Source organism: Pollachius pollachius (genome assembly GCF_949987615.1).
Source record: "Pollachius pollachius genome assembly, chromosome: 8".
NCBI classification, from domain to species: Eukaryota; Metazoa; Chordata; class Actinopteri; order Gadiformes; family Gadidae; genus Pollachius; species Pollachius pollachius.
Window position 1 is genome coordinate 7,737,109 of NC_136941.1, and position 26,264 is coordinate 7,763,372.

The following is a 26,264-nucleotide window of genomic DNA, read 5'->3' on the forward strand; positions in this document are numbered from 1 at the left end:
AACGTTGTCTCTGGTCCGTGCCGTCCGGCTGACGGCAAGGACTGCCAGGACTTTGTTCGACCCTATGATCTGTGGTCAGTCAGCATTTTTAGGGAGGCAGAGTATTCAATGTGCCGCGCACGACGGTGGCCATGCCTACACCTTGAATTGTTTCCATTCAGTCCAATAGTTATAACACCAACGGCATCTACTATGTATCTCAATGTGTGTGTGTGTGTGTGTGTGTGTGTGTGTGTGTGTGTGTGTGTGTGTGTGTGTGTGTGTGTGTGTGTGTGTGTTGGGAGGCTCCAACACAGACACTTGTGGCTCGAAAAGAGCTCGTTCGCGGCGAGCAAACGGACGTGCTCTAGGATTTAGGAAGTGCCAGCCACGTGACGTAACGACTCGTTTTACGTTGCACTTTATACAACCTTCATCACAAAGATGTCTGTCTTCGGCCTGGATAGAAAATAAAGTAGTGGTATGCTGCAAGTAGAGGGAGTATGGAAGATTGAACAATACTTAAAAAAAAGAAAAGAGAAAAAAAGGTCAATTAAAAACAATACTAGTAGCATACTAATACAACCAACAAATACAGCAATAATATATTATCCTTATTAAAATATTAGACAATAGTTCTTAAATTAAATGGAAAATATGAGATAGAGGGAGTTTATAACTGCAATCATGTCCTCCCTAATGTTAGGAATACGAACCATAGTGTTGGATCAATAATGTGTCCAACTCGTCTGCTCAGCAATGATCCACGACGACCAGTGTTACTTGGTAGACACAAAGGTGCCAAAATTGTTAACCTGATATAAATAAAATCCCTGCTTATTTGCTTCATATGATGTAATATTTCATACATACGGTCGGAGTAAGCTCATATCATGGAAAAAATCTTCAGAAAAAATGTAGTGTATGCCCATGTGAATTTTATTTGAAATATGTTAATTTTTATCTTCTTAACAAAGCCGTCATATGAACAAGAAAAAAACTAACATTTAACAACGTTCCTTATTTCGACAGTCATAAATCTTTGAATATGTTACAAAATCATAGTCTTATATCGCAAACACAAAAAATGGTGGAATTTAAAAACCAAAAGATAAAATCAAGTCAAAATCCAACAGGAATACAAAGTCAATATTTTCTCAAATCAAAGTGAAACTAATTGATCAGGTCATTATCAGAGGTGTGCTATTTTCGGAGATTCTGCAAAAAGCATTACATGTTCATGTCAATAAAAGTGTCCAAAAATCTACGCTAAATGTATGCAATGCCGTTGTGAGGGAGGGCGTAGAAAACGCTGCTTTCACAAATGATAAGGCTATCAAACTATTACCAGGATACCTCTCACATTATAAGGTCATGTCTCTGGACCGCTAAATCATTTCTTAGCAAATTTGTAACTAAACATGTGCAAATACATTCCAGTAAATACACTGTTGAGCGATGAACAGAGGCCCAAGCCTGGAGCATCCACTGATATGTGAAGTTCTGTTCTGGGAAGAACCACACACTCCCGAGGCAAAGATCTGTAACATGCACCTTTATGGTTGATAAACCCAAGATTATCCAAATGATCCAGAATTGAGGAAGACTGTTGTTTGCGTCTATAGGACACATGAATCGGAGTGTCCTGATTGGCCTTTCCACCCTGCACACAGGTCCATTCAAGGGAAATTGACGAGGGACAAGCAGGCCATATATGAGCATCTGGGTGTAAACTCACACTAACCCTAATGCTAATGCTACTTTTGCCATTACCTTTTCCACTCCTACTATATTTTTTTGCTACGGCATTCCCTAACCCTAATCATTGAAACCTGAACTACTTCTGAGCTCTCATGTGGGTCAAACCAAACGTGGTGGGGAATCTGATAGGAACTCTTGACCCTCCTTCTCCTCAGTGGCAGTCTACTACTTCATCGTTTATCTACAAATCCTTGAGAGGAGCTTCCATTTCAACACAACAGGGGTACGGCATGCTCCAAACTAAATAAAAATAACACGCCTACGATGGTCATACCTAACAGCACTCGGGAAAACGTCAAGCCAGACTTAGTCAGGGAGGGGAACGTGTGTGAGTGTGTGTGGGGGGGGGAATCTCAGGCCAAAGTGATCAGAAGGGTGTCATCAATACAGTTGCAAATCATTGCAGACGTTTATTTATTTTTCCCTCCACCACAAATGCGGACTGAACTAGTGGGACAGCTTTGGTTTTAAACAGTGCATCATTCCCTATCCCTAGGAATCTTCTTAAGGATGCATATATAATAGTAGGTTGAAGGTGTGAAACCCTGTGTTACAGCAGTGCTACTCTTGAGATCAGCTGCAAGGTTAACCTCACTGGTACTAGGGACCAATAGATAATTGATTCGGAACCCTGAACCCAAAACCCTGGACTCAAACCCCTTACCATGGAATTCTTAAGTGCTTTTTCAATCAAGGCAAAATATCAGAGTGATCTGCTCCTCTCTACTGCTCTGTAAAGCAGTGTTTGCTTGCTGCATTGCCCTTACATCCGTGAATAAACCGTTTGTAATGGTTGTTTGTCAAAAATATCAAATACAAAATCAAAATAGAACCACGAAAACCAAATATCTATAGCCGTCTCTGTTTACACACGTGACTTTTCAATCAGCTCAGACCACCAATGCGCTCCTGAATCCCTCTGCTGTGAGGTGTTGGTATGACATGTGGATGTTTCACATTGGAAAAAAGATTTGCATTTAGGAGATGGGCTTAAATCATCATCTGTGTTCTGACATAAAAGATGTTTGTCGATCAGACAGCGTGTGTTTTAGGTTTCATGAACGATAGCGATTGAAGCAATGGAAACCAGGAATACACATCATAACACGAACCAAACCAAATGATCACCCCGGAAAGGAGTGTTACCTAAGCCTCAAAGTACACAGTAAAAATGAGACTGAGACTGGTTTAAAAAAAAAAAATGTCTTGGTACAACAAAACAAACGCTCACCCGAGAAAAATACATCTTTCACGACTCGATAATCTTTTTTTAAATTGGCAAATGCGCAAAACTATTATCCCCTCCACTAGTGCACCTCCGTCCTGTCCTGCATACCTTGGAGGCCCCCTGGTAACAACACTGAACAGCGACAAAACAAGGCAAGAGAAGAGGTTTCAAACGAGGTCTTGGTGTCGGCGCTGCGGAACCTGTAGGGTGTCCTTAGTGGCCCACGCAAAAGCTAAAGTCCTCAAGGTTTCTGCCGCCGTTTCAGAGGCGAGTAGGGATCCAGGGTCCCTTCAGAATACCGTCCTGCTTCTATCCAAGGACACAGCGGGCCCCTCACGGATAACTTTGGGATCAGAGTATACCGTGACAAAATAGATTGTTGGCACATCCATCAGGTAACATCCCAGCAGGTGAGAGATCACTGCAGTAAAAGTCAGCCGTGGTCCTCAAGTGTTGGAGCCCACAGAGTCAGAGTGGAAGGTGATGTACCCCGAGGAGGAGGCCGAAGGGGTGCTTACAAAACTGTTCATGCTCCCCTTCCTCTCCGCCCCGGGCCCCTTGTCCCGGCCCGTCCTAGCGGCCCTACGCGGGGAATGTCCGACCCCCTGCTGGCCCTGGCCGATTGGGGCCGGCCCGCCACGCGCCTGGCGGTCCTCTTGGGCGTGTCTCTGGCCGCCGTGCCCCCCGGGGCTCCCGTGGCGTCCGGTCCTCGGGGAGCCGTCTGGGGTCCCGCCGCCACCGCCGCCACCGCGACTGCCACACCCATACTCCGAGAGCCGCCTCAGCACGTGCGGCTCCCGCTCAAAGTCCGTGAGTGTGAAGTGCGGGAGCAAGAGCCCGCCGCCGCCATCACGGCAGCGGTGGTCCGGCGAGACGGGCAGCGGGACGGCGGAGGAGGCGCGTCGCCGCGGGCTCCTCCCGGGGCTGGGCGCCGGCGTCTCGTCGATGAAGCTCACCACCTCGTCGCGGCTGAAGCAGCGCGGCTCGTCCTCCGGCCGCTCGCCGGCCGGGCCGCAGAGCGCCACGCGCGGCAGGTGGCGCCGCGGCGGGGGCGCGGAGCTATCCTCGGAGCTGCGGCGCCGACTCTTGCGGCGGGGGTGGGTGGCGTGGGAGGGAGGCGTTCGGTGGCGGCGGGGGCTCTCCTCGTGGTAGAAGACCAGGCTGCTCCTGCGCCTCCCGGGGCGCGGCAAGCTGGAGCTGTAGAGGGCCGTCGCCATGGCGTCCTCGCTGGAGCCCCAGTGGCGCAGGTACGAGGGGATCGGGTCGCTGATCCACATGTCGGTTTCGTCGTGGGAGAATCTTCTTGTAGGGGGCACCTTTGGGGAAGGGGGGGGGAACGCAAGACAAACACACGCCGACCCTTCAGTCTCGGAGGAAGTCACCTCCACCCGCCGCCTTCCTCCGCCTCCTCTTTTGAGTCGCAGCACAACAACAAGTACTGTTCTAGGACAAGTCAATGTGGACGTACGGTAGTACTGGCGGGAAATACATGCTAGTACACGTGCAGCGTTAGCCTTTGTGGTGCTACATGTAGGATCGCATCGTTAGGCACGGACGTACGGACAGGGTTTTAAAAACATATACTCTGGGGGGAGATTATTGTTAAATAACTTTGAAAAAAATCGGATCGTGGGAGATAATGCCATGACAACAAAAGTACATTAATGTAGTACTCTAAATGGGGACTCCTACATGCAGCACAATCCTAATTCAAATAATAGCCAAATAACTGAATTATATTTAATAATTTATTGACTGGGATACAATTGTAATTGTAGTATTCAAATCCATTGTTGGGCTTTGAATACAATAGATAGATAGATAGATAGATAGTATAGTCCCCGACGTGATATACTCACATTCCACATTGTTCTGAGAACTATGCAAGAGAGATAGGGTTTGTCAAGGTGGTGTCAAGTAGCACGAGACTGATACCAGACTGCCCCTCTGTGGGAGCTTGTTGTCAATGCAGAGAAATGAGACAGCAGACGATACAGTAGCCATGAGTGCTCGCTCTGACCAGCAGAGGGCAGCAAAAGCATTAGAATGAGTTGAGACACAGGAGACAAAAACGCAGGGAGACAAAAGTACACAACAGCGATTGAACATCGAGGGTAGCAATGGCTGAACATGTGAAATGAATGAGTCTTACTCCTTAATGTAGCCACTTGAGAAGCACCGTGGCACTTCTCAAATGGCGTGTGGTGGACACGGGGAATGTATTAATTTAGGATGTGAACATAAACAGTTTCAAAGTAGGCCCAATATGATCGAATCGTGTGTTATGCATTTCAAAGAGCATCCAATTAAAACATATTCTCTAGGTTTGAGTCAATAACTAAATCAGCATTCATAATACAGCATTCCTTAAAACAACATTAGACGACGTGACATGGAGAGTTGCATGGAGGACGACCATGATGGAATACAGCGAGGGGGGTGGACGAGATGGATGCTACTGTATGCATCTCTGGTTCAATGCTTCTTTTTCAAACTGGCACTCAGATCAAATGAGACAGCCAGGGTTCATTAGGGCAGAGGAGCGGCGCGGCACTGGCCACACCACTCCAACTCCCTGGAGTCATTTTCAGCTCCATTTTCTCTGATTTCCTATTATTTGTTGGCTCTTTTTTTTTTTTTTTTTTTTTTTTTTTTTTTTAAATCGGCCGTGACAAATATCGAATCCCTTGTTGCATTTCTCTGTATGACAAAGATGACACAGCGATAAGATGGGGTGTCGGGGCTGAGTGTGAGGCCGGGGTTGTGCGAGTCATGGCTAAGTTGGTCCTAAAGGTCCCACTTCCACATCCAGTCTTCAAGGGCCCCAGCGAGCTACACCTCCCTTCTTCTAATTGAGCCATCTGACGGCACCGTCGGTGAACCGAGGCTTACGGCCAGGACAGCTCGAAGCGATCGATTCAGGGCTGGCCCTTTGTTTTTGTTTGCTCAGTCTGGACCGAGTTGGTTCAAACGATGGAGACTGGGTCTCCTGCGTGGTGGCCCCGGAAGTCTGGATGAAGGGAGCTGGGCTTTGGGGCTTTCAGTGCAGGCTGAGGAGAGTAGCATTTCACATCTGCCTCCTTACGGATCGACCAGACCCAAGGGTTTAGGTTCAAGCCAGAGCAGATAGCTATCGGGTGGTTTTATTTTACGAGAGTACCCTGCTATGTAGAGGGGAACATGAGTCACGTATTGCCCTCTCTTTAAAAGGTCTTGGAACATGATGCTTTGGCTTTGGGTCGGTAAAAGCCCAACGGATGTGTGGGTGAGTGTATTAAGATGGCCGTCACGGGGCCATACTGATGCTCTAGGGTTACGGATGGTCATATTTGCCAGGCATTAGTCAGCCAGAGTACATTTTATTACTCACGCAAAAATAAATTATGAAACAAACTGGTACAAAACAAAAGGACAAACAAAAAGGAACAAATCAAAATGTCAGTTCTAGGGAAAACAAAACATCAGAAAATGTCAAATGAGTAGAAAGTATAGGAATCAAAACCAGATATTATATAATACAGGCCCGCAGCAGGGCATTTTTATTAATTATCATTGATGTTAACAATAGCATAACTATGTATCCCTGCAAAAACAGATCAATGGATAGAAGAAAGAAAATTAAGAAAATAATCAATGAAAGTATACCTGCAAATACTGCATTTTATCTTCCTGCAGTTCCCTCAATGGATAACCATGGGGAACCCCCCCTTCTAAGGTTGAGAATTCGTACGTGGCAAAACGGTCTAGCGTCACGATTTCAGGCACGCTGCTATAGTCATATGGTCTGTCATATATTAAGTCGGCATGTATCCCTCCGTCCTGGCTGTTTTCTGCAAAGCGCAGAAAAGCAAACGCGTCAGAGTTAAAAGAAGAGGACAAGGGACTCAAGATACACAAGACAGACACCACAGACACACGGAGAGATAAGAGAGACAATTCAATCTTTTCTCTGATCAAGGGAAAATCTTTTTCACACAGCCCTGGTGCGCAAAATGCCAAAAAGTTGTTAGGGAAGGAAGAATAGAAAAGCCCCCCGCTTGAAGCAAATAATGAAATATGGGTTTTTAGAATTATTTAAAATGGTTCTCGAGAAAGACCCTGGTTGGTTTGGAGTTCAACGCCCCGACAAAGAATGAATTAAATGCGGGTTCGGTACTGGGAGACCTTTTACAGGGCCTTCAGGGTCAGTTATTATTAACCAATCAACCGAAGTAACCAATTCATTTTGCCAAATGTTTTCCTTACTGCCCACGTCCGATTGACGGTTGATTAGATTTGGGGCGTAAAATGCTAGTCTGGAGGGAAATGTCGGCAAAATCAACAAAATGGAGGATGACAGTTGCTATTTGCACAGGCAGCTTGGCATGCAAATCAGAAGCTTAGGCAGAAACAGCAAATAACTTGTATACATACAACTGTGCTGAGTTATACACGGCAAGCCCTCTGGAAAGAAACAAAGTACTGGAAGCATTAATTATCACACAAAATGGCGGCTAGCCAGTGCAGTTTTTAAGGCCTCCTGCTGATGGGTTAAGTGTCATAGACTGGTATAGGGGGGAGGTTAAAAGGTTTGGAGGGTTAGAAACAGGGAAGATAGAAGGGTATGGGGGTTGAGTTTAAACAGTGGTGACTTTAAGTATTTAAATCTGGTGAAATTATCATGTGACCTGATTTGGGACTAGAATTTCCCTGATTTCCCTGTTGGTAAAACTGTGATTAATGTTTTATTTTTGAGTATCATATCCAAAACTTCGGTTAGCGGTGTGGTTAAGATGGCTTTCAATCCTACACTGAAATCTATTTGCTACTATCTTGGTTGGTGTTTAGTAGCATGGTGCTTTGCCTAACCTACCCATGGGGTAGAGACATGCATAAAGAAAACAAGCTAAGATACAAATACATTAAAAACAGACAAAAATAATAAATATTGATGCAGTGTCAACTCATAGACTAGGATCCCACTGTGAAATATGACCATCACAGTGACCTCTAAGTGCCTCGCCCGCTGGGTACCCTGGGATCTCAGAAGCCCTTCCTCAGACTGTCTCCCCAGCCCACGCCAGGGCATTCTAGAGCGAGATTGCTCAGTTTGGATTGGAACCATTGAGGTGAAAAAACAAGTTTAACAGGCTTCAGGGAAATTATGCCCTTTCCGGCGGAAACCTCCAAAGTCATTTGGTTTTAATCTTTTCATCTTTCACTATTTCCCCTTTTTTTATTATTATTATTATGACATCAGTTTAAGGGTACAGTACAGCAAAACAGATTAGCCAAGTGTGTACTGCTAGCGAACAGATAGCTCATTGTTAGCTAGAAACAGATAGCTTATTGTTAGCTAGAACCAGATAGCTTATTGTTTGCTAGAAACAGATAGCTTATTGTTTGCTAGAAACACATAGCTAATGGTTGCCTAGTATCCGAGTTAAGTGTGTCATCAAAAGACTCTTCTCTTCAGTTGTATCTTCTGAAGATGAGGTCACATGATAGGTCACATGGTAACGTGTCATCCCTGAACTTGGCCTCTTAACTAAATGTTGCACCATGTATTGCAGTATACCGTAGGTGCTTAAAGGAAGGCGTCAAAATCACCACCGAGAGAATAGTGGAAGCAAACACTTTTGATTACATTTATTGAAAATGCTCTCGCCAGCTGTGCAATCTTTGAAAGCTGTTTTGGGGCCTGGCTCCCCTATAGAACTGACCCACCGGGACCCAAAGTCTGAGGGGAAGACTGAGGACATTTTTCAGGGAAAGCAAATGTAACCCGGTATCCTCTTCAGAACCCCAGTGGAGAGGCCTGCTTTTAAGAAGGGTTGCGTTTCATTATAGTGAGGGGAAAAAATACTGAATTCACTGAATTGATACCCTCAACGTATAGTTTTCCCAGACAGGGATACTTAGGCCAACATCAACCTATGTTGATGTTTGAGAGATGCGCTTGTATTGTAATGAAGCTTTAGCTATAGCAACATCTGACGCTGTGTTTTCACGATTATCAGCCACCCAACTCTCCAATATGGTGGGGGGGGCGGGGAACACACACACACATAATACTGTACCCCCAATGGCCTGAGACAGACCGAATGAACATATGAACTCAAGCATCGGTCACGGAAGACATCCTGATGATGTCATCAGGAGGCGGGGCCAGGGGTCGTTTATCTTAGGCTTACGACCAAATTGGATAAGATGGGTTTTACTTTTCATTATTATTATTATTATTACTATTATTATTATTTTATTCCTCTGTTTTACCATGGTAGTCACATTGAGACAGAAGTCTCTTTTACAAGTGAGTCCTGGCCAAGAATTTAACACAACTTACTGCAACCACGGTTCTCCCCAACGCAACCGAACTGTCTCAGGTCATTGGAATCACACCAAGAGGTCAGGGATGGGGGGGAGGGGGGGTGATAGGGGGCAGGCGGAGGGGGAGTTTGGGGGGGGGGGAGGCAGGCCCTTACCTTCGTCAACGTCGTCGTTGGACATGATGGCCACACACTTCTCCCACACCATGCGCACGTCGGCCCGGTAGCGGTCGCAGGCCCAGAGGAACATGGGCAGCAGGATGGACTGGGCGATGGAGCACCACAGCACACACAGAACCATCCAGTTGTACGAGCGGTCGTACTTCAGACTGGCGAAGCTCACCACCTGAGGTCAAAGCAAACCAGGCCCAGGTTAGAATATATGGAAATGTGGACAACGTTTATTCATGCAGCTTTTATCCAAAGTAGGCCGAGACCAATCACAGCCAACAATCAAAATGGACGCTGTTCAAACCTTGGAAGGCGGCATGATTGGCAAGAGGCGATGGACCCAATTTATTGTGAGAGAATATAATATTCATATCAACTTTGAAGTGGCCATAGCCTTGCCAAAGGATTGAGTGTCGTCGATTTAGGCTTGGTCGAAGTGAACCAGCCTAAATAATGCAGAGACATGAATTCAGGAACCGGAATGATAGCATGAATATAAACCTTGTCCATCTGTCCTGCTCTACCCCGCCCCGAGTCCCACAGGGAGAAGGCCACAGACTCACAAAACCAATTGATTATTTCCACTCTCTGTCTCCGAGGTCATATTCCTCCCCTGCCTTTTTCTGTCCTTATTTTAAGGTTAACAACTTCTCTAAGGGCAAGCTCCCCTGAGCTTCTTGGTAAACAATATCATAGAGGAAATTAAAAAGGTACTGGCTGATCCGCGGGGACTGTAGACGCTCCCCATACAGAGCTATGTGTGGGCAGGACCACAGACAATGTGTATTTGCTCAACACGCAGCACTGCAGTCAATGTGGAACTCCCTCGTTAACACGAGACCGCCACAAATGGCTATTTTTAATTTACATTTTTTGCCCACGCATGGCTGAAATATACTCTCTGATGAACTGAAAATTTCCACCACTGAAGTGTCACTTATTCTCAAGACCGGGCCCAAAAGTTCCCCTCTTGTCGTGAGTTGAACCATTTGCCTTATACACATTACGAGAGGCCACATTTTATTTTCACAAGACATTGTTATAGTTGATACCAACTATAATTTTATGTTATGCCTTACATGTTGAATGAAACACAGTAGGAGTTTATTTATTTAAACCTATGCTTAAATAATAACCATGTTTCTACTGTATAGGCTTAACTCTACTGGAGGCCTATATAGGGTTAACTAAAGCTCTCTTTATTCTCTATGGCGCTTTGATTCATGATTCTTGCTCAATGCACGTAGGCAAAGAGTTAATGTTGCTTCTTATGCAACTTGTTACATAACATACCGTAGTGCCCAGTCACATGCCTCGTTCATTCTAATGCATTTGGCTGAATAGAACGTATTTCTGAGTGGTCTACGCATGCATGTTATAACCAGCATACCTTAGCGCAGCGTTGGGAATGTCTACATAAACAGGGAAAGAGAGAGAGTGCAGTTGTGTGCATAGGAAGTGTACTACGATGTGAAACTCTACATAAACAGGGACAGAGGGGGAGTACATGTTATTGAACTGAATGTCGTGCGTGCCTTGTGCAATGTATCCTGCCATGCATTTAAATAGCTCAATACCCAGGGACATAAAGAGGCCAACTTGATGAAATTCAGTCACCGTCAGTACATATGTGCAGCAGCATTTCATGTGTAGGCCTGCTGCTACAAATTTTCAACGCACATAATCAGCAATATATTTATGCGAAAAAACAGCAAACAAATAAACATGTTTGGTGTGACAGGAAGAACTGCATATATCCACAAATAGTCACAACGTTTAATGGGTCTCAGTAACTTTTAACAACACAGATCTTTTACAAAAGACAAAAAATAAATGAGCCATTTAGCAGCTAAGCTAACAGCGCTTTAGGCTAAGCTTGCCAAACATTACGCCCGTTCCAAATAAGCGCAAATCAATAGCGTCTGATTGAGTCGCTCGGACAGAATCGAACCCTTAACGACTCCTAACTGGTCTAAAATCAGCAGGCGTGGGCTCAACCTAAATAAAGGAAAGAGCTAAAGCTAATGCCGGTTATCAATTCAAGCGTGGATCCTGCGCTAGGATGAACCTGACGATAATTTGCGTAGCGGAAGAGCGGTAGATAAATGTCACCGCAAAACACATTGCATTCTTCTGCTTGGGTAGGAGCGTGCTTTAACTACAGGTCGCACCTCAGCTGTGGCATATTTACTCATCCGAGGCTAGCCATCTAGCTACCTTCTTCTGGAACCGAGGCTACGTATGGAGGATTCCAGACCATGAGTACACCAGGAGTCCAGGAGGAGCCAACTCTGGGGTAACAGTTTGAACGATGCTCAGGTTGGGAAAAAATATCGTTGATAAAAATGACCTGAAACAACGCTCTGTTGACATAATAACAAACATTCTGTCATCATTAGTTTTGAAGCACCACACACACACACACACACACACACACACACACACACACAGTGACCTTAATGTGGAAGCAGCACATGATAAAGGGCATCGGAGCGGTAGGAACACGCACAGACACACACGCACAGTACGCAGTCACACAGTCGTTTCATATGAGGGCTGTGTACACGGTGCCCTGGCCTACTTACGGTCCTAGATGTTCATTTAAATAATAACAAAGCTCGATAGGGTCAGCACAGCAGCCAATGCTTTTCATTCACAGTTTCAGCTTCTGTTCTGGAAACCAGCCCTGTCCATTCAATTGTAGTGACCCTGAAATGTCACTAAGTTGTGTAAGAGCACCACCCCTTCCTGCCCCCCACCCCATGTTAGCAACATTTCGGATGTGCACCCAATGTAGGGATAGCTTCTCCATTTGTTGTGTTTCTTTGGAAGACGCACAAACACATGCACAAACACCATGTGCCTCCAGACTCCAGAGAATTGAAGTGAGCAATGCCAAGGTCACAACGGAAGCCACTGCCCTGACACACACGCACCTAGAGCAAAACACCGAATTGTTCAGTCCAGGCCAGACAGAGGTATTGTGGGTAGTAGCCGAGACTGGCTGCTCTGCTAGTTTGTCCCTGCTGCTGGCTAAAATTATAATTATATGACAAGCTCTTAAAAACCCTCCCAAAGCACAGTAGCCATACTGCACTTTCTCACATACATTTCAGGGCTGACTTGGGGTGTGTGAGTGCCCGCGTGCGCGCATGTCTACGCCCCCCCCGCCCCCCCCCCCCCCACTCACCAGGATGGGGAAGCCGGTGAGGAAGTCGTAAATGAAGACGATGCCGCTGATCAGGTAGGTGATCTGCAGCGACGTCTTCAGCGGCTCCGAGCCGTCGATGGACGAGCGGCGCTTGCCCTGCGCGTCCTCCACCACGATGGTGGGCACGTTGAACTTGTTCTTGTCCGCCCGGCGGCCCGCCTGGACGGAGAAGGTCTGGAAGAGGGCGATGGCGATGCAGATGACGCCCATGGCCACGCTGCCGCCGATCAGCAGCAGGAAGCACACGCCGAAGCCCAGGCCGATCTCTGTGACGATGAAGCGGCAGTCCGACGTGTAGAAGCGGTTGATGGTGTTGTGCCAGCCCACGGCCGGCAGCGTGGACAGGATGAAGGACACCATCCAGATGCCCATCACCGTGTGCACCGCCTGCTTCTTGGTGTTGCTCAGCCTGCGACACAGAGGGGGGGGGGGGGGGGGGGTCAGAGGTCAAGCACTACCTTGCCATACGCCCCTCGTCGATGTATGAGGGGGGTCCTCACCTGGGAGATCACCTTTTAGAGTTGGATCTAAGGATTGGAAAAAACTAAACAATTGTGTAAAACTTATATGTAATGGCATGACCGTTTAAGACATGAATATGACATTGAATATATAAAGGCAAAGTAGATCAGAGTAACGAATTGCAAATTGCATTGGATTGAAGCGATTAGGGATGAACGGGTTATGAATATGATGGGGTGTTAGAGACTTCCCCTTACCTTAAGGAGAGCTGGGTTTTGATTTATAATTCCAGAACTGGATATGTTGATTCACTTCCAACATTTCTTATCATATCGTGAGTTGACTTAGAAAAAGAGACTTTAAACTTGAAACTGGCTGAATCTGTTTGTAGGACATTGGTACAGGCAGGACAGTGCAGGGGCCGGGTTGTTGGGAATCCCAGCAAAAAGGGTACTGGGTTTGATCCCCAATGTTCGCAATCTACCATAGGCCTCCTAGTGCATGAAGCCTGACTGCAACCTGCTTCTTAAGGATGTGTCGCTTCATCCACCGTCAAGTCGCTTTGGATTTATTTTTTCAAATTTCCCCCCAGAAGTATAAGAGAACACATGCATCTGTATTATGTTTGACCAGTTAAATGTTAGTCAGCACCTCACATTTAACTTTATTGCATAAATTAAATATATTGCATTTATACTTCGCATGAAGTATAAATGCAAGAGTTGAGGCATCACATACAACAGTTAACTTCATTTTACTTACTAGAAAATAGGTTGGCATTTTCCCAAAGCTTTAATTGTTTCAAATGAACTAGAACCTTCCAGTACAGAGATGGATGAAGGCCATTTGTCGTCCAGGCCGATATCAGAGCAATGGGATTTCTTCTATTTCTTATCTCTGACACGTAATGGTTACAGGCAAGCAATTTGCTCAATGCCTCTGTGCCCGCTAGCTGTGTGCCAGCGTGTCTAGCAAAAGCACTTTTTTTAACAGGTAGGCGACGGCTAAAAATACAACCGGCTAAGAATGGGCTCCCGGTGATCGAGCCGTCAAGGTTTCACCTGAAGAGAACCCTCCTGCTGAAGAATCCCACCTGGATAAGATGTTGAACTTCTCAAGGCAACGGGAGGAATTATCAGAGCAACACTAGGGGAGACTTCCCAGCATTAAGTATTGGGAACGTTCTCCTTAACGACCGGGAGGGAGAAGACAATTATCGGCCGTCTCGTTTGCACTCTGCCTGATTTATTAACGGCAGTCAGTACTTCGGATAATGGACAAACGGGGGTAAAAAAAGTCGACAGTCGGCGGAAAACAAATCGATGGACGGCAAAAGATGGGTTGCTTATGAAGATTTTCATGCAAATAAATGTCTATGATGTCACTGGCCATCGCTGGATGAGCCAACACAGATCGAGCCTTGGCTCGATCTGCTACAGGTATACAAGTGATCCTTGTTAAGAATGTTATGAAGGTGGCATCGGTGGCGACCCGTTTGAGACTTTCATCACCAAAGGTGTGGCAAAGAGAACGAAAAGGAAATCTTTCAATATATTTAAATATAGAGTGACACATCGTTACATAGAGATTGAATAAGCAACACAAAAAATGTAATATCAAGATTAAAGGAGAAATCATACATACATTTTCACCAAGCATTGCGATAGCATCTCAGAGCATTATAACACACATTTTGTATGACCTACAGAAGGAAAGCGGACAGAATTCTTGGCTGGACCTCTACCGTTACAATGGATTTAATAATAAATGTTCTGTTCAAAGCCAGTCGTTTGGTAGCCGTCTCCCTCAGAACATTACCATTGTGATCCGCCAAATAAGCACTTGAGTGTAGATTTCCTGGAGAAACCGACATCAATTATTACACAATATTTGTTGTAAGCCCTGCGTGCCAGCACTTGTAGAAGTGAAAACACCGCCTGGTTGTAAATTCACCCTCTCTTTGTGCAGAGGAGCTCTCTTCGTTGCTACGCATAGCAAACAACGCTAGCCCTCACCCGATTTTGCCCGAGGTGTATAATCCTGGCGTACGTCACCACGCTGTAAATGTATTACCATGGGAGGGAAGGAGAGAAAGAAGAGAGAGATAATGATGGAAAGAAAGGAAGAGAGAGGGAGAGTTAAAGAGTAACAACGAGGTAGCAGGCGGAGGAGAACAGATGCTCGAGCACAAGGTTGGATCTCAAGATTCAGGCCTTCGGTTCGCGTTAGCGTCACGAGGAACAGACGTCCGCGCTGGTTTAGCGATTGCTCACGCAGAGCAGTTTGTAGGTTCCGGAAATAAATCGGGGGACGAGCTCTTACACATTGATCCGCCCGAGATGTCACAAGAATCGCATCAAATACAAAAAGACAGAGGAGAAAACTTCAGAGAACACATTTCATTGGACGTCAGCCAACATTGACAGCTGTGCAGGTGATAAGGACAGCAGATTGCCAGGGAGAACAACAAGGACAAATGGGTGGCAAACAATGTTTACCCGCTTCATTTAGAGGCTTGCTTGTCTGAAACAAGACAAGGTGACTGACCCGGTCATTTATTCTAATTTGTTTCCCGATTGATTCTGGCATTTCCTCAAACACGGTACACCGCGATACAGAATCAATCATCATCGTGACATTTACACAATATTGATATATAAAGTGTTGGATGTCAAAATACCATTCTGGATAGTCCAGCTGAGGTTATTACATTACGGTGTGTGGCGAGTTCTGGTAAGGTTTTTGGTCTGCAATTTTATACGTTTTTAAAAATTTTCGTAATTTTCTTTGTCATCTGTACAAAACATCAATGTTTTTTTAACATATTAACATATCAACACCATGTTTTAGTGTACATGGCATCATGCTAGTACAACCCCAGGCTAAAAGCAGTCGCCAGCTACACCACACTAAATAATACACTGTCAACGCTGAGCTGGTACCGCTATCTGCCATAGCTTCTGCTCTAGAAGAGCATTGGATTGCAGACAATGGCTTTGTGTTTGATAACCAGAATATTGAGAGGCAATCTGCATGGCTATGAATAGCAGTGAAGGTAGAGTCAGCATCCCCCCATCCCATCTGGGCTTACTGGGAACAGAGCTTCTGTGAAGGCTTTTCAAGAAAATAAGTCTTCAAAGAACATGTATGTCAATAGATGGAATCAATGAGTTGGTGGGGGAGGGGTCATAGGGCACATGGATGTCTACCGTCTTCAGCAGACATCGGGGTCTCGAACCCAGAACCTTCTGGCAGTCTTGCCTCACTATTGCAGAACCCCCCAGTGACTTCACTGAAGCTCTGAAATGCTACCAGAGTGACAGCACATGTCAAACCCCCAGCACAGAGGCTCCGCATGGGGCCGTGTGTCTGGGAACACCCCGCCGTTGAGTAGGGAGCGGTGGGGCCGGGGCCTTACGGAGGACATGCAGGGTGGCGGCCCATTCAGAGCGGAAATGTGTTATACCAGCAGGGAGCGGTCTCTGCTGAGAGGTCAACCAAAGAACCTGCACTGACCGGTGTGCCTTTCAATGGAAACTGTTATTTTCCGTGGGTGGAAAAAGCCAAGCTGGGAGGAAAGAGCTGACATGTGAGGAGCTCTTTTTAAACCTGCAGATGAAGGGCACTGGAGGGAGAGATAATACTCCAGGCACAGTCAGGTTCCAAAATGGGGATTGTAGACAGTGCTCAACTGTCAAAACACCATGGGATACAGGGGATAGAGGAAGAGACATGTCCCGCTTGTGTCAGAGATCAATGGGATCGCTCACCGACGGGGACGGTCCGTTCCTAGTTTCATTGCTCCCACAAATGTATTATGTAGTCATTTTTCTTTTATTTATAATTATACGTGGGATTATTATTTTGAAGGTTTTATCCTTTTTCTTGTAGAGTAAGACAGGAAGGGATGAGAGAGAGAGGAAAAGACATGCAGCAAAGGACCACGGGCAGGAATCGGACCCGGTCTCTGCGGTAAGGACTGGGCCTTAATGGTACGCCCTCTTTCCAGTGAACCAGAGGGGCGCCCCCCGAAAACAGAAACACACACACACACACACACAGACGCACACACCAAAACATGGCGGTGGGCCGTACCTGTAGTTGACGGGCCAGCGCACCATCCACATGCGGTGGTAGGACAGCGAGGTGACGGAGAAGCAGGTGACCAGCGTGAGCGTGTAGAAGGTGGACACGAACACCTTGCACAGGCCCTCGTTCCACTCGTAGCTGGAGTGGCGGCGGCGCAGCGACACCACACAGTACATGGTGACGGGGATGGCCATGTTCAGGATGTGCGTGCCCGCCAGCGTGCAGATGAGGAACTCCAGGGGCTTCCACTTCTTCTGCTTGGCGCTCACGCTCAGGATGCCCCAGGCGTTGGCCAGGATGGACACGCCCGAGCACACCAGCCAGGCCAGCGTGTTGGCCGCCATGGCCTCGTCCGGGTCCACGGCGCTCCGCTCATCGCCCATGGCGACGGTGGGCCGCGAGGCCGCGGGGGTCGGAGGGCGGAGAGGAGGCGGTGGCGGCGGCGGCGGCGGTGGCGGCGGAGGATAAGGAGGCGGTGCTGGTGGTGGCGGTGGTGCTGGTGGCGGCGGAGGAGGAGGAGGCGGTGCTGGTGGTGGCGGTGGTGCTGGTGGCGGCGGAGGAGGAGGAGGATGCGATGGCGGCGGTCTCGGCGGGCGGGAGGGGGCGCAGGGCGTAGGGGGAGGCAGGCATCCTCATCTGGGGGGGCTGCTCTCCGGGGGTCCAGACGGGTGGAGGGCGGAGGAACGGGGCATGGTGGTGCTGGGGCAGACGGGTGTGGTCGAGGGGGGGGGGGGGGGGCCCTCGGTCACCGCAGACACCTGAGTCGATAAAAATAGAATACAAACCGGATTAGAGCGAGCAATGACAGCAATGCAGCCATTGATTGCAAATGACTGATCACGACTTTTTAAAATAATGACAGTGAGCTCGAGGCGAAGGCCGACCTCATTGAGACGACAACAGACCGGTGAATATGCTCCTGCCAGCTGGCAGCCGTGCGGGCGGGTTTCAGGGAGAATGTTCTGGCTACAGCAGCGTCATTACTAGTAGTAGTATTATTAGTAGTTGTATTCAGCAGCAGATGACAAGGGACATGTTATACACTTTCAGAGACGGAGCCGTTCCCGTCCATTGTTTGCCAGGAGGCGAGCCGAGCTGACTTCATATTAACAGGAGAACGTTATCCGGGAAAACTGCTCCGCTCCGCTGGGAGTGAGAAGATAATGTCAGGGACGGGGGTCAACCTCGCCTTTTATGAAAAATGTCTGTGAGAAGAAGACCAGCCGTTGAGACAGCGGAAAAAATTGCGTGTTTACCGTTATAATTTATTTGGGCAGAGACCAGAGAGCGTCCCTGGATGCATTTGTCAGCTCATGTTATTAAAATCACGGTGAATACAGATGAAGTGGATATAGTAGACATAATGCACACACACACTCATCCAGCAGGGGAGAGAGCGCGCACACACACACACACACACACACGCACACACACACACACACACACACACACACACACACACACACACACACAGCAGGAGAGAGAGGACGACGCTGGACACACAGAGCGGTCAGCCCCCTCCATCCTCTCTGCTGTGTGTGTCTAAAGTCTGAAGCACCACGGGGGGTGCCCCCCCCTACTCCCACTTCAGCCACCACAGCGCCCGGCGGGAGCCCCGCCAGTGAACCAGTGAACCACATCCCACTAGCACAACGCCCTGCCAGCACTGGGCATGAGGGGAGACGAGGACGACCCCAGCTGGAGGAGGAAGCCAGCTGGACCTCACCGAGTTAAATGTTGGCTCTGACCAGAGGGATGTAAAACAAAAATGATTGCGTAACAAAACTATTTTTGGGATGCCGGCTGTTTATCAAATATAGTGAACAAGCATATGGCAATTAAAATAGCAAAAGCTAAAGAGATAACTTGTTTTAATGCTGTTTATATACACAACCGTTTGTCCGCTGGACTGTGTATTAGCACGCGTTTACTGACTAAAGCATGTGGCACATGTATATACGAGTTAGAGGCAAAGGCACTATGTTCCTTGGCGTTTGACACACACACACACAGGTGAATCAAGTGTTCTCCAGGCGCTCCAGCCCCCCGCCCACCTGCAGCCCCCAGCTGGGCGTCTGTTTGGCCCCGCAGCAGCTCCGCTGATGGAGGCTTTGAAACGCAGCTTCTGGTCTCGCCTTACCTCTCTGTCTCCTCACCGCCCACAGACCCCAGCCACACTCACTGCGCACATTCACAAAAAACACATACAAAAACCCATGCACAGTCATGCAAAACACACAGACACACACACACACAGACACACACACGCAAATCAGTGAGCCGGACTGAAGCCGTCAGTGCTACAGGTATATCAGTGAGACATGCAGACTGAGGCCGTCAGTGCTACAGGTATATCAGTGAGACATGCAGACTGAGGCCGTCAGTACTACAGGTATATCAGTGAGACAGGGCGACTGAAGCCGTCAGTGCTATAGGTATATCAGTGAGACAGGCAGAATGAAGCCGTCAGTGCTACAGGTATATCAGTGAGACAGGCAGAATGAAGCCGTCAGTGCTACAGGTATACAAGTGAGACGGGCAGACTGAAGCCGTCAGTGCTACAGGTATATCAGTGAGACATGCAGACTGAGGCCGTCAGTGCTACAGGTATATCAGTGAGACATGCAGACTGAGGCCGTCAGTACTACAGGTATATCAGTGAGACAGGGCAACTGAAGCCGTCAGTGCTATAGGTATATCAGTGAGACAGGCAGAATGAAGCCGTCAGTGCTACAGGTATATCAGTGAGACAGGCAGAATGAGGCCGTCAGTGCTACAGGTATACAAGTGAGACGGGCAGACTGAAGCCGTCAGTGCTACAGGTATATCAGTGAGACATGCAGACTGAGGCCGTCAGTGCTACAGGTATATCAGTGAGACATGCAGACTGAGGCCGTCAGTGCTACAGGTATATCAGTGAGACAGGCAGAATGAAGCCGTCAGTGCTACAGGTATACAAGTGAGACGGGCAGACTGAAGCCGTCAGTGCTACAGGTATATCAGTGAGACAGGCAGAATGAAGCCGTCAGTGCTACAGGTATACAAGTGAGACGGGCAGACTGAAGCCGTCAGTGCTACAGGTATATCAGTGAGACAGGCAGAATGAAGCCATCAGTGCTACAGGTATACAAGTGAGACGGGCAGACTGAAGCCGTCAGTGCTACAGGTATATCAGTGAGACAGGCAGACATCAGTGCTGTCTCTCTGGGGTCGTTGCGTTGTGGGGCTATGCTGGCTGGATGAAGCGTAACACTTCTTCATAATAACGGCGTTCATGATGCGTGATAGGGCAGCACGATGATTTAGCTGCACATTGCGGTTTGCATCTATTAAGAATGTGTGATCGCAGATCTGAAGACGATATGAAAATGGCAGATGGTCGATAATAACAGTTTGGTTTGTGCCACTTCGATTCAAAACACACAATATTTTATACACAAAAAGTTACTGATAAAGCAGCTTATGGTTATCAGCATCGGCCAAGAAACGTTATTTCGGTTCATCCCTATGAATAGAACCCGACACTATTGTATTGTACTAAACCAAACTGGGGTGCTGGTGGCGCATGGCTAGGCTGCATCGCCATGGGCTCAGTGCCTCTGTCTCCGTCCCATAGGGTGCACTAATGTTCTGAAGCCTGAGGACGGAGGTGTGCCCTTGATTTAAGTGAACACTAAAGTGAGATGTCAACCCAATTCCCCTCCCGAAACCCTGTAGTCAGTGGCAGACCTTATCGGGCCAGCCGGCTGAACGTTTATTAATTGGTGCTAATAAAGTAGGGAAAGCTGTGAGTGGATTATCTCTCCCTCTCCCCCTTCCTCTCGCTCCCTCTATCGAACGTTTTATGCAGTTAATCAAATGCAATGGCATGTAATTTAATAGGAACTGGAATTATTCACTCGTGGTCTTTTGAGCATAACCTAATTCCGGTTATCATTATACTACAGCTATTAAAATGTCATTTATTTTACAGAAGATGCGTTTAATAAAATATAACATGGTGTTGGAAATAAGGAGGGGGTTTTGCCTTTCGAAGTAAGGAACGTCTCCAATTAAGGTCACCTATAGAAGTACGATTGAGTATCGCTATTATTCGAGATTGGAATACAAATGGATTCAATTACCTACAATATGACAACACCATCTATAATCTACCTTGCAGATGTGACTAGTGCAATTCATTTTGCGAATAACAAAAAGCATGAGTGTGGCCTAGTTTGGAGCATAGACATGATTTGTTATGATGTACTCCATGTTCTCTGACATTGCGATGCCCGTCAGCCACATAAATCACCTTCTAGACAGCTCTGGCATTAGTCAACAAACAAAAACTGTTCTCCTCTCTTCATCTCATACGCATGCACGCATTTCAAATGGATGCCAGCGAAGAAAAACGTGGAGCGCGTTACGTTTGAATATTAAATGGCAGCTCTAAATATTTCAACCACGCATACCATTTCCGCAGTCATTGTGAGTCCCCAATGCCACATCAGTAATTCCGTAAACGACTTAAAGACGTCACACACTCGGGAAGATCGCTTCTCTGGTAGTCTGTCGTCAGATCGGATCACGTCAGGGCTGGTGGAGGCCAGCTGCATACCGAAACAGTCCCCTTTCACGCCCAATGTGTTGGCAATTCATCAGCACTGACTGAAAGCAGCAAGCTGAAAAAATGTACTACCCTGCTTGGATGAATCATAGGGCTCACAAAGAACAATAGATGTTTTCAATTAAATACAACAAAACTGCAATCAAACGGTACGCGGTATAGAGGTCACGTGAGGATACGCACCAGAGACATCCTGTCCCCCTGGCTCTGCACAACCACACAACCTTCAGAAGGCGTTCCATCATTTGTACGTCCTGGTAAAACTGAATAATAAGGGACTAAGCAAGCGGGTGAGTTGTTAGCAGAAGTAGGATTGAGTATCGCTGTCAGTAGAGGCTGGAATACAAATGAACTGTTAACAAAAATAGAGTACATTTTAATTTGTGTTGTCTTTTAAGGATACAATTGTGAAAAATGGTCAATGACTTTCCCACCTCAACACCGATATCCTTTGCAGACACTGACAAATACCTGTGAGAGATTATAAGATATACCCATTAATGATCAGTGATAGTCTTTAAAATCAGTTGATTGGGTAAGTACGCTGTAAAAGTGATCAAGTGGTGCATGTTTCCCGACACTCGGCCTATCAGCTGGTTAATTTTAATGCGTCTCCCAACACCTCTTCCCTTCCAACGCGAGTCATTTTCTTCTGCATGAATAGCATTAGCATGGATTACCATCTGCTCCGTCCTATTGATTTGCTTTCCTGCAAGACCCCGGTCATCCCTGAGGAGTCTCTGGGTCCCAGCAGACTATGGACGGACTCCATGAAGGGGACAACAGCCCACCAAGGTCACACCGGTCATATCCGTGGGCCATTTAGACGTTTGACTGCAGTGTGTTAGCTCTGTGAAGCTACGAGTTGCGAGCGTAGAATATCATCTAAAACTAGATTGTCAAAATACGTGATCCAATTTGTTCATTACATACTATCAAGTCATTCGGCGGTTTGCCTTTATCCATAGTGACTCAGATTGAAATGTGATGCAGTTCATTAAGGTGTAGGTCACCGTTTGGCTTCTAGCTTGGAGATCATGGGGTCCAAAACCAGGAGCTTTTGGCTGCGGCTCGCGCATTTATATAGCCGTAGCGGTGGACATATTGGTATGCATTAGCAGATTTTTTTTTTGCTGGTTCTCAAAAGGACTCTGTTGTAGTATTTGTAGTAAAAGAGGCTTCATGGAAACACTCAGTCAGGGAGACACTGAATGACACTACAGTCCCTGTTCGAACAAATCAGCAGCAGAACCTGATCGGGCCTCCCTGGTCCGGTACACCAGTGGAACCAGCACGCTCACTTCATCCTTTCCCATTCCGTCTCTCTTAATACGTTCACGAGTGACAAGAGAAGAACCACTGTTTCAGACTGGCAGACGCCCAGGGGCACACTGTGAGAGAAGGGACACCCAGCCAGTTCACTCACAGCCAGCAGCGACCTTGACTCCAGTGGGAGGAAGACGAGGGGAGCTCGTACCCAGGCAGACATACCCAGGGTAAATACCACATGGGCCCAGAGCTAGGCGAAGATAAAGAAGATAAAGAAGCAATATCAGTTACAATCAGGGTTTCTTTCTCTCCTCTTCCTAAGGGTTGATTGTTTTTTAACAACCTTGTGCATTTCGGCACAACACTTCACTTAATAGAAGCGCCACGAAGTGGTGATTAAACGGAACAGTTATCCGATTTTAAGAGTGTCCTCTTCTCCAAATGCCTTGCTGGTCGTTTACTGATTTGAATACTACGATACCCTCCTCTTCACCTTCAAGGTGCTGCTCAAAGCATCGTGCCAAGGGGTTGAACAGAATGGTGATTTGATGACTATTAATGCTGATGTAAACTAAAATAATGTGATGTAAAGCTACGGGGAAGGTTATGTAATCTACAAGCAAAAAGTAAATGGAAAATGCCTCCAAAATCCTTCTGGGCAACCCCCAAACCCCCCTTTCTGAACGGTAGTCATAAAAACATGCTAATTATTCACAATAAACTACCATGTACGGTTATAGGCAACGACAAAAGAACTATGATCCTTTTTAAGTTTATGCTTGGAATGTGGATATCGGTGCTTCCCTTCAAGCTATTCTTAGCACGTCTGGTGCTGCATATTTTACAGCTCTGCATATTTTAGGACTGACTTTGTGACATTCAGAGATCCCCAGCTGGCCAACCTCTGACTGAGAGAAATTTCAATATGAAAATGCCCCAACGCATCAATCTGTCAATCCCATGCACACGTCTGCTAAGAGCTCCAATGTTCTTTGACATTCGGTCGTCTCTTCTTGTGGAAGCGCATTCGAGTGGATCTCAGCCCATACATTTTTAACTATTCAAACTATAACATTTAATCCTGCAATATGTTAAATCTGGTGTGTGTCTGGAACCTTTATGTTATGATCTGACGATCTTGGCCAGGAGAACATGGAGGATATTGTAATCTCAACGGGGACTTTCCTGGTTTTATACAAGGTACACCCAGTCCAATTAAAATTGAAGAGACACTGGGTGGACATAAATGTACAGCGGAAGCAGAGTAGTGTGTAGGTTTACCATCGGGGGGGTTTGGCCCCCTTGTTAGAAGGCTTGGGTACGTCGGAGTACAAGCAGACCTGGCCTTTCTCTGTGGAGGACTGATGTGTTCCCAGTATTTCCAGTCCGTTCCCAGTTCAAAGCTATGATTCGGCTGAAACCTTCTACGGTGATCTCGTTGACTAAATGAATCGTGATATAGCATGATTTCTGGCGATATGATAAATAAATAGTCCACATTGTAAAGCATATTTCCTAATTTCTTGAAGAACTTAAGGGCAAATGAAACTTACGGTTTCAAGTGGAACCATAAAGAAAACATATAGAAATATAGACCTTGCCTACAATATGAGAATACGAAATATCAAAAGGTAAAAATGAAACACTAAAATATAGCTGCAGCTCTGGCCTTGGCAATATGGACTAAATCAAATATATGTTGACCAAAAGCCTCCATGTTGATTGTGACAATCTTTATGGATGACTATTTGTGCTTTCACCAATTATTAACACAATGCGGTCTTTGATAAATAATCAACAGTAATCTTGGTATAATGACTAAATTGGTAAAGGCATATAATAGAACAGCAAGAATAGGCTGGTTAGTTCAGAAAGTTACGTTTTCTGTAATGCAGCATATGTCATATCGCGATAGTATGATATCAAAATCGAAGACGATAACTAGTCTCATGTCATGTCACATATTATGACATCCAAAATTGACGACGATATCAAGTCTCAAATCACAATGTCTATATAAAAGACATCGATCAATTCGTTTGCACCTTGTTAGCAAAACGATAACCTGAACCAACCAAATGGCACCATTTAAGTGTATAGTCATTGAAGGCATAAAGACCGTACTAACTACTATTTGTTTCACAGACACATGTATGCAGCAGAGCAAGACTGGGCAATATGGGAAATTTAATTATTATGGAAATCTATCGCATCTAATATTCTAAGCCATCTGTGTTTCAATACATTGAAGTATCTGGAAACATAAGGCTATATCCCTTTCAAACCTAATTTGCTGAAGGTCTGGTAGATTGCACTCGTGACTGTAAACGTATGTAGCCTCCAAACACACAGGATGACCACATTTACAAACGACGTTGGACCAAACTGTGTTCGAAAGAGGAACACATTCCTCTCAGCCCTGGTGCCACCAACACCACCCAGAGTGTTATGAGCGGTGATGAGCGAGCAGAGCGACGTGCTGCTGACCTACATATCCCTCGGTTGATGTGGAGAGAAGCGCCGCAGGTTGGCGGAGGTGGCGGAGGACAGCCCTGACGGGCTCCACCACGACGGTTCAGAACAAGAGGCAGCCGCCCCAAAGGTTCAGCCCCGTCATGGTGGAGTGTGAAGCCCGCAAGCTGCTCCTCTAGCTATCCTCAAAGGGCTGGTTCTGAACCGAGAGAAACCGAAGAACACTGTCCAATGGAAAACAGAACCACCCCCCTCCAGCCCCCGGCTTGTATACCACCACAAAATGGTGACGAAAAAAACAACAGGCCACAGCCCCCTGCAGGGAATCATATTGTCAGAAAACACTGGAGGTTTCTCAGGAGACAGCTCCCGACCCCCTGTGATTAGAGTTGTGCGTCTAGAAATAGCACACAAAGCCCCTTGCTGGAGCAATGGTGATTACGAAGGCACCAAAGGAGCAGTGTGTATGCCTCGCCAATGCTCCGTTTACCATTCAAAAAGGCCCATTCTAAGGAACACAATCATCTAAGCAGCCTTTTTTTGGGCTTCTTGCAAGCCATTTCCTTCCTTTGAGAGGAATTCCACTATCTGAAGACAGACGGATTATACAGATAAACAGCCGTACAGGAAGTAATAAACAAAAACATGTTCCAAGAGTTGTATCACTCCACCTTGTGTGTCGGTCTAGGTATATTTTATTTTTTA

At 46.6% G+C, this 26,264-nt stretch overlaps 1 protein-coding gene across 1 annotated transcript; it reads right to left on the minus strand.

Moving 5' to 3' along the window:
* Positions 1 to 912: 912 nt before the first annotated feature.
* On the minus strand, positions 913 to 17,599 carry gpr153 (G protein-coupled receptor 153). Its single transcript, XM_079740983.1, has 5 exons — positions 17,216 to 17,599; positions 12,638 to 13,067; positions 9,433 to 9,622; positions 6,614 to 6,798; positions 913 to 4,284 (listed from the first exon to the last, which is right to left on the minus strand). The coding sequence occupies exons 1-5, from the start codon at positions 17,590 to 17,592 to the stop codon at positions 3,415 to 3,417; spliced, it is 2,052 nt and encodes a 683-aa protein (XP_079597109.1). The 5' UTR covers positions 17,593 to 17,599; the 3' UTR covers positions 913 to 3,414.
* Between the last annotated feature and the right edge of the window lie 8,665 nt (positions 17,600 to 26,264).

What these genes read in the sequence shown, in the direction of transcription:
- gpr153 (XM_079740983.1), bottom strand. Translation starts at nt 17,592, where the DNA reads ATGGGCGATGAGCGGAGCGCCGTGGACCCGGACGAGGCCATGGCGGCC. An exon ending in TCACCGGCTTCCCCATCCTG is followed by an intron (nt 9,623 to 12,637) that starts GTGAGTGGGGGG and finishes CTTTGACCTCAG; the next exon opens with GTGGTGAGCTTCGCCAGTCT. An exon ending in CAACGACGACGTTGACGAAG is followed by an intron (nt 6,799 to 9,432) that starts GTAAGGGCCTGC and finishes TGCGCTTTGCAG; the next exon opens with AAAACAGCCAGGACGGAGGG.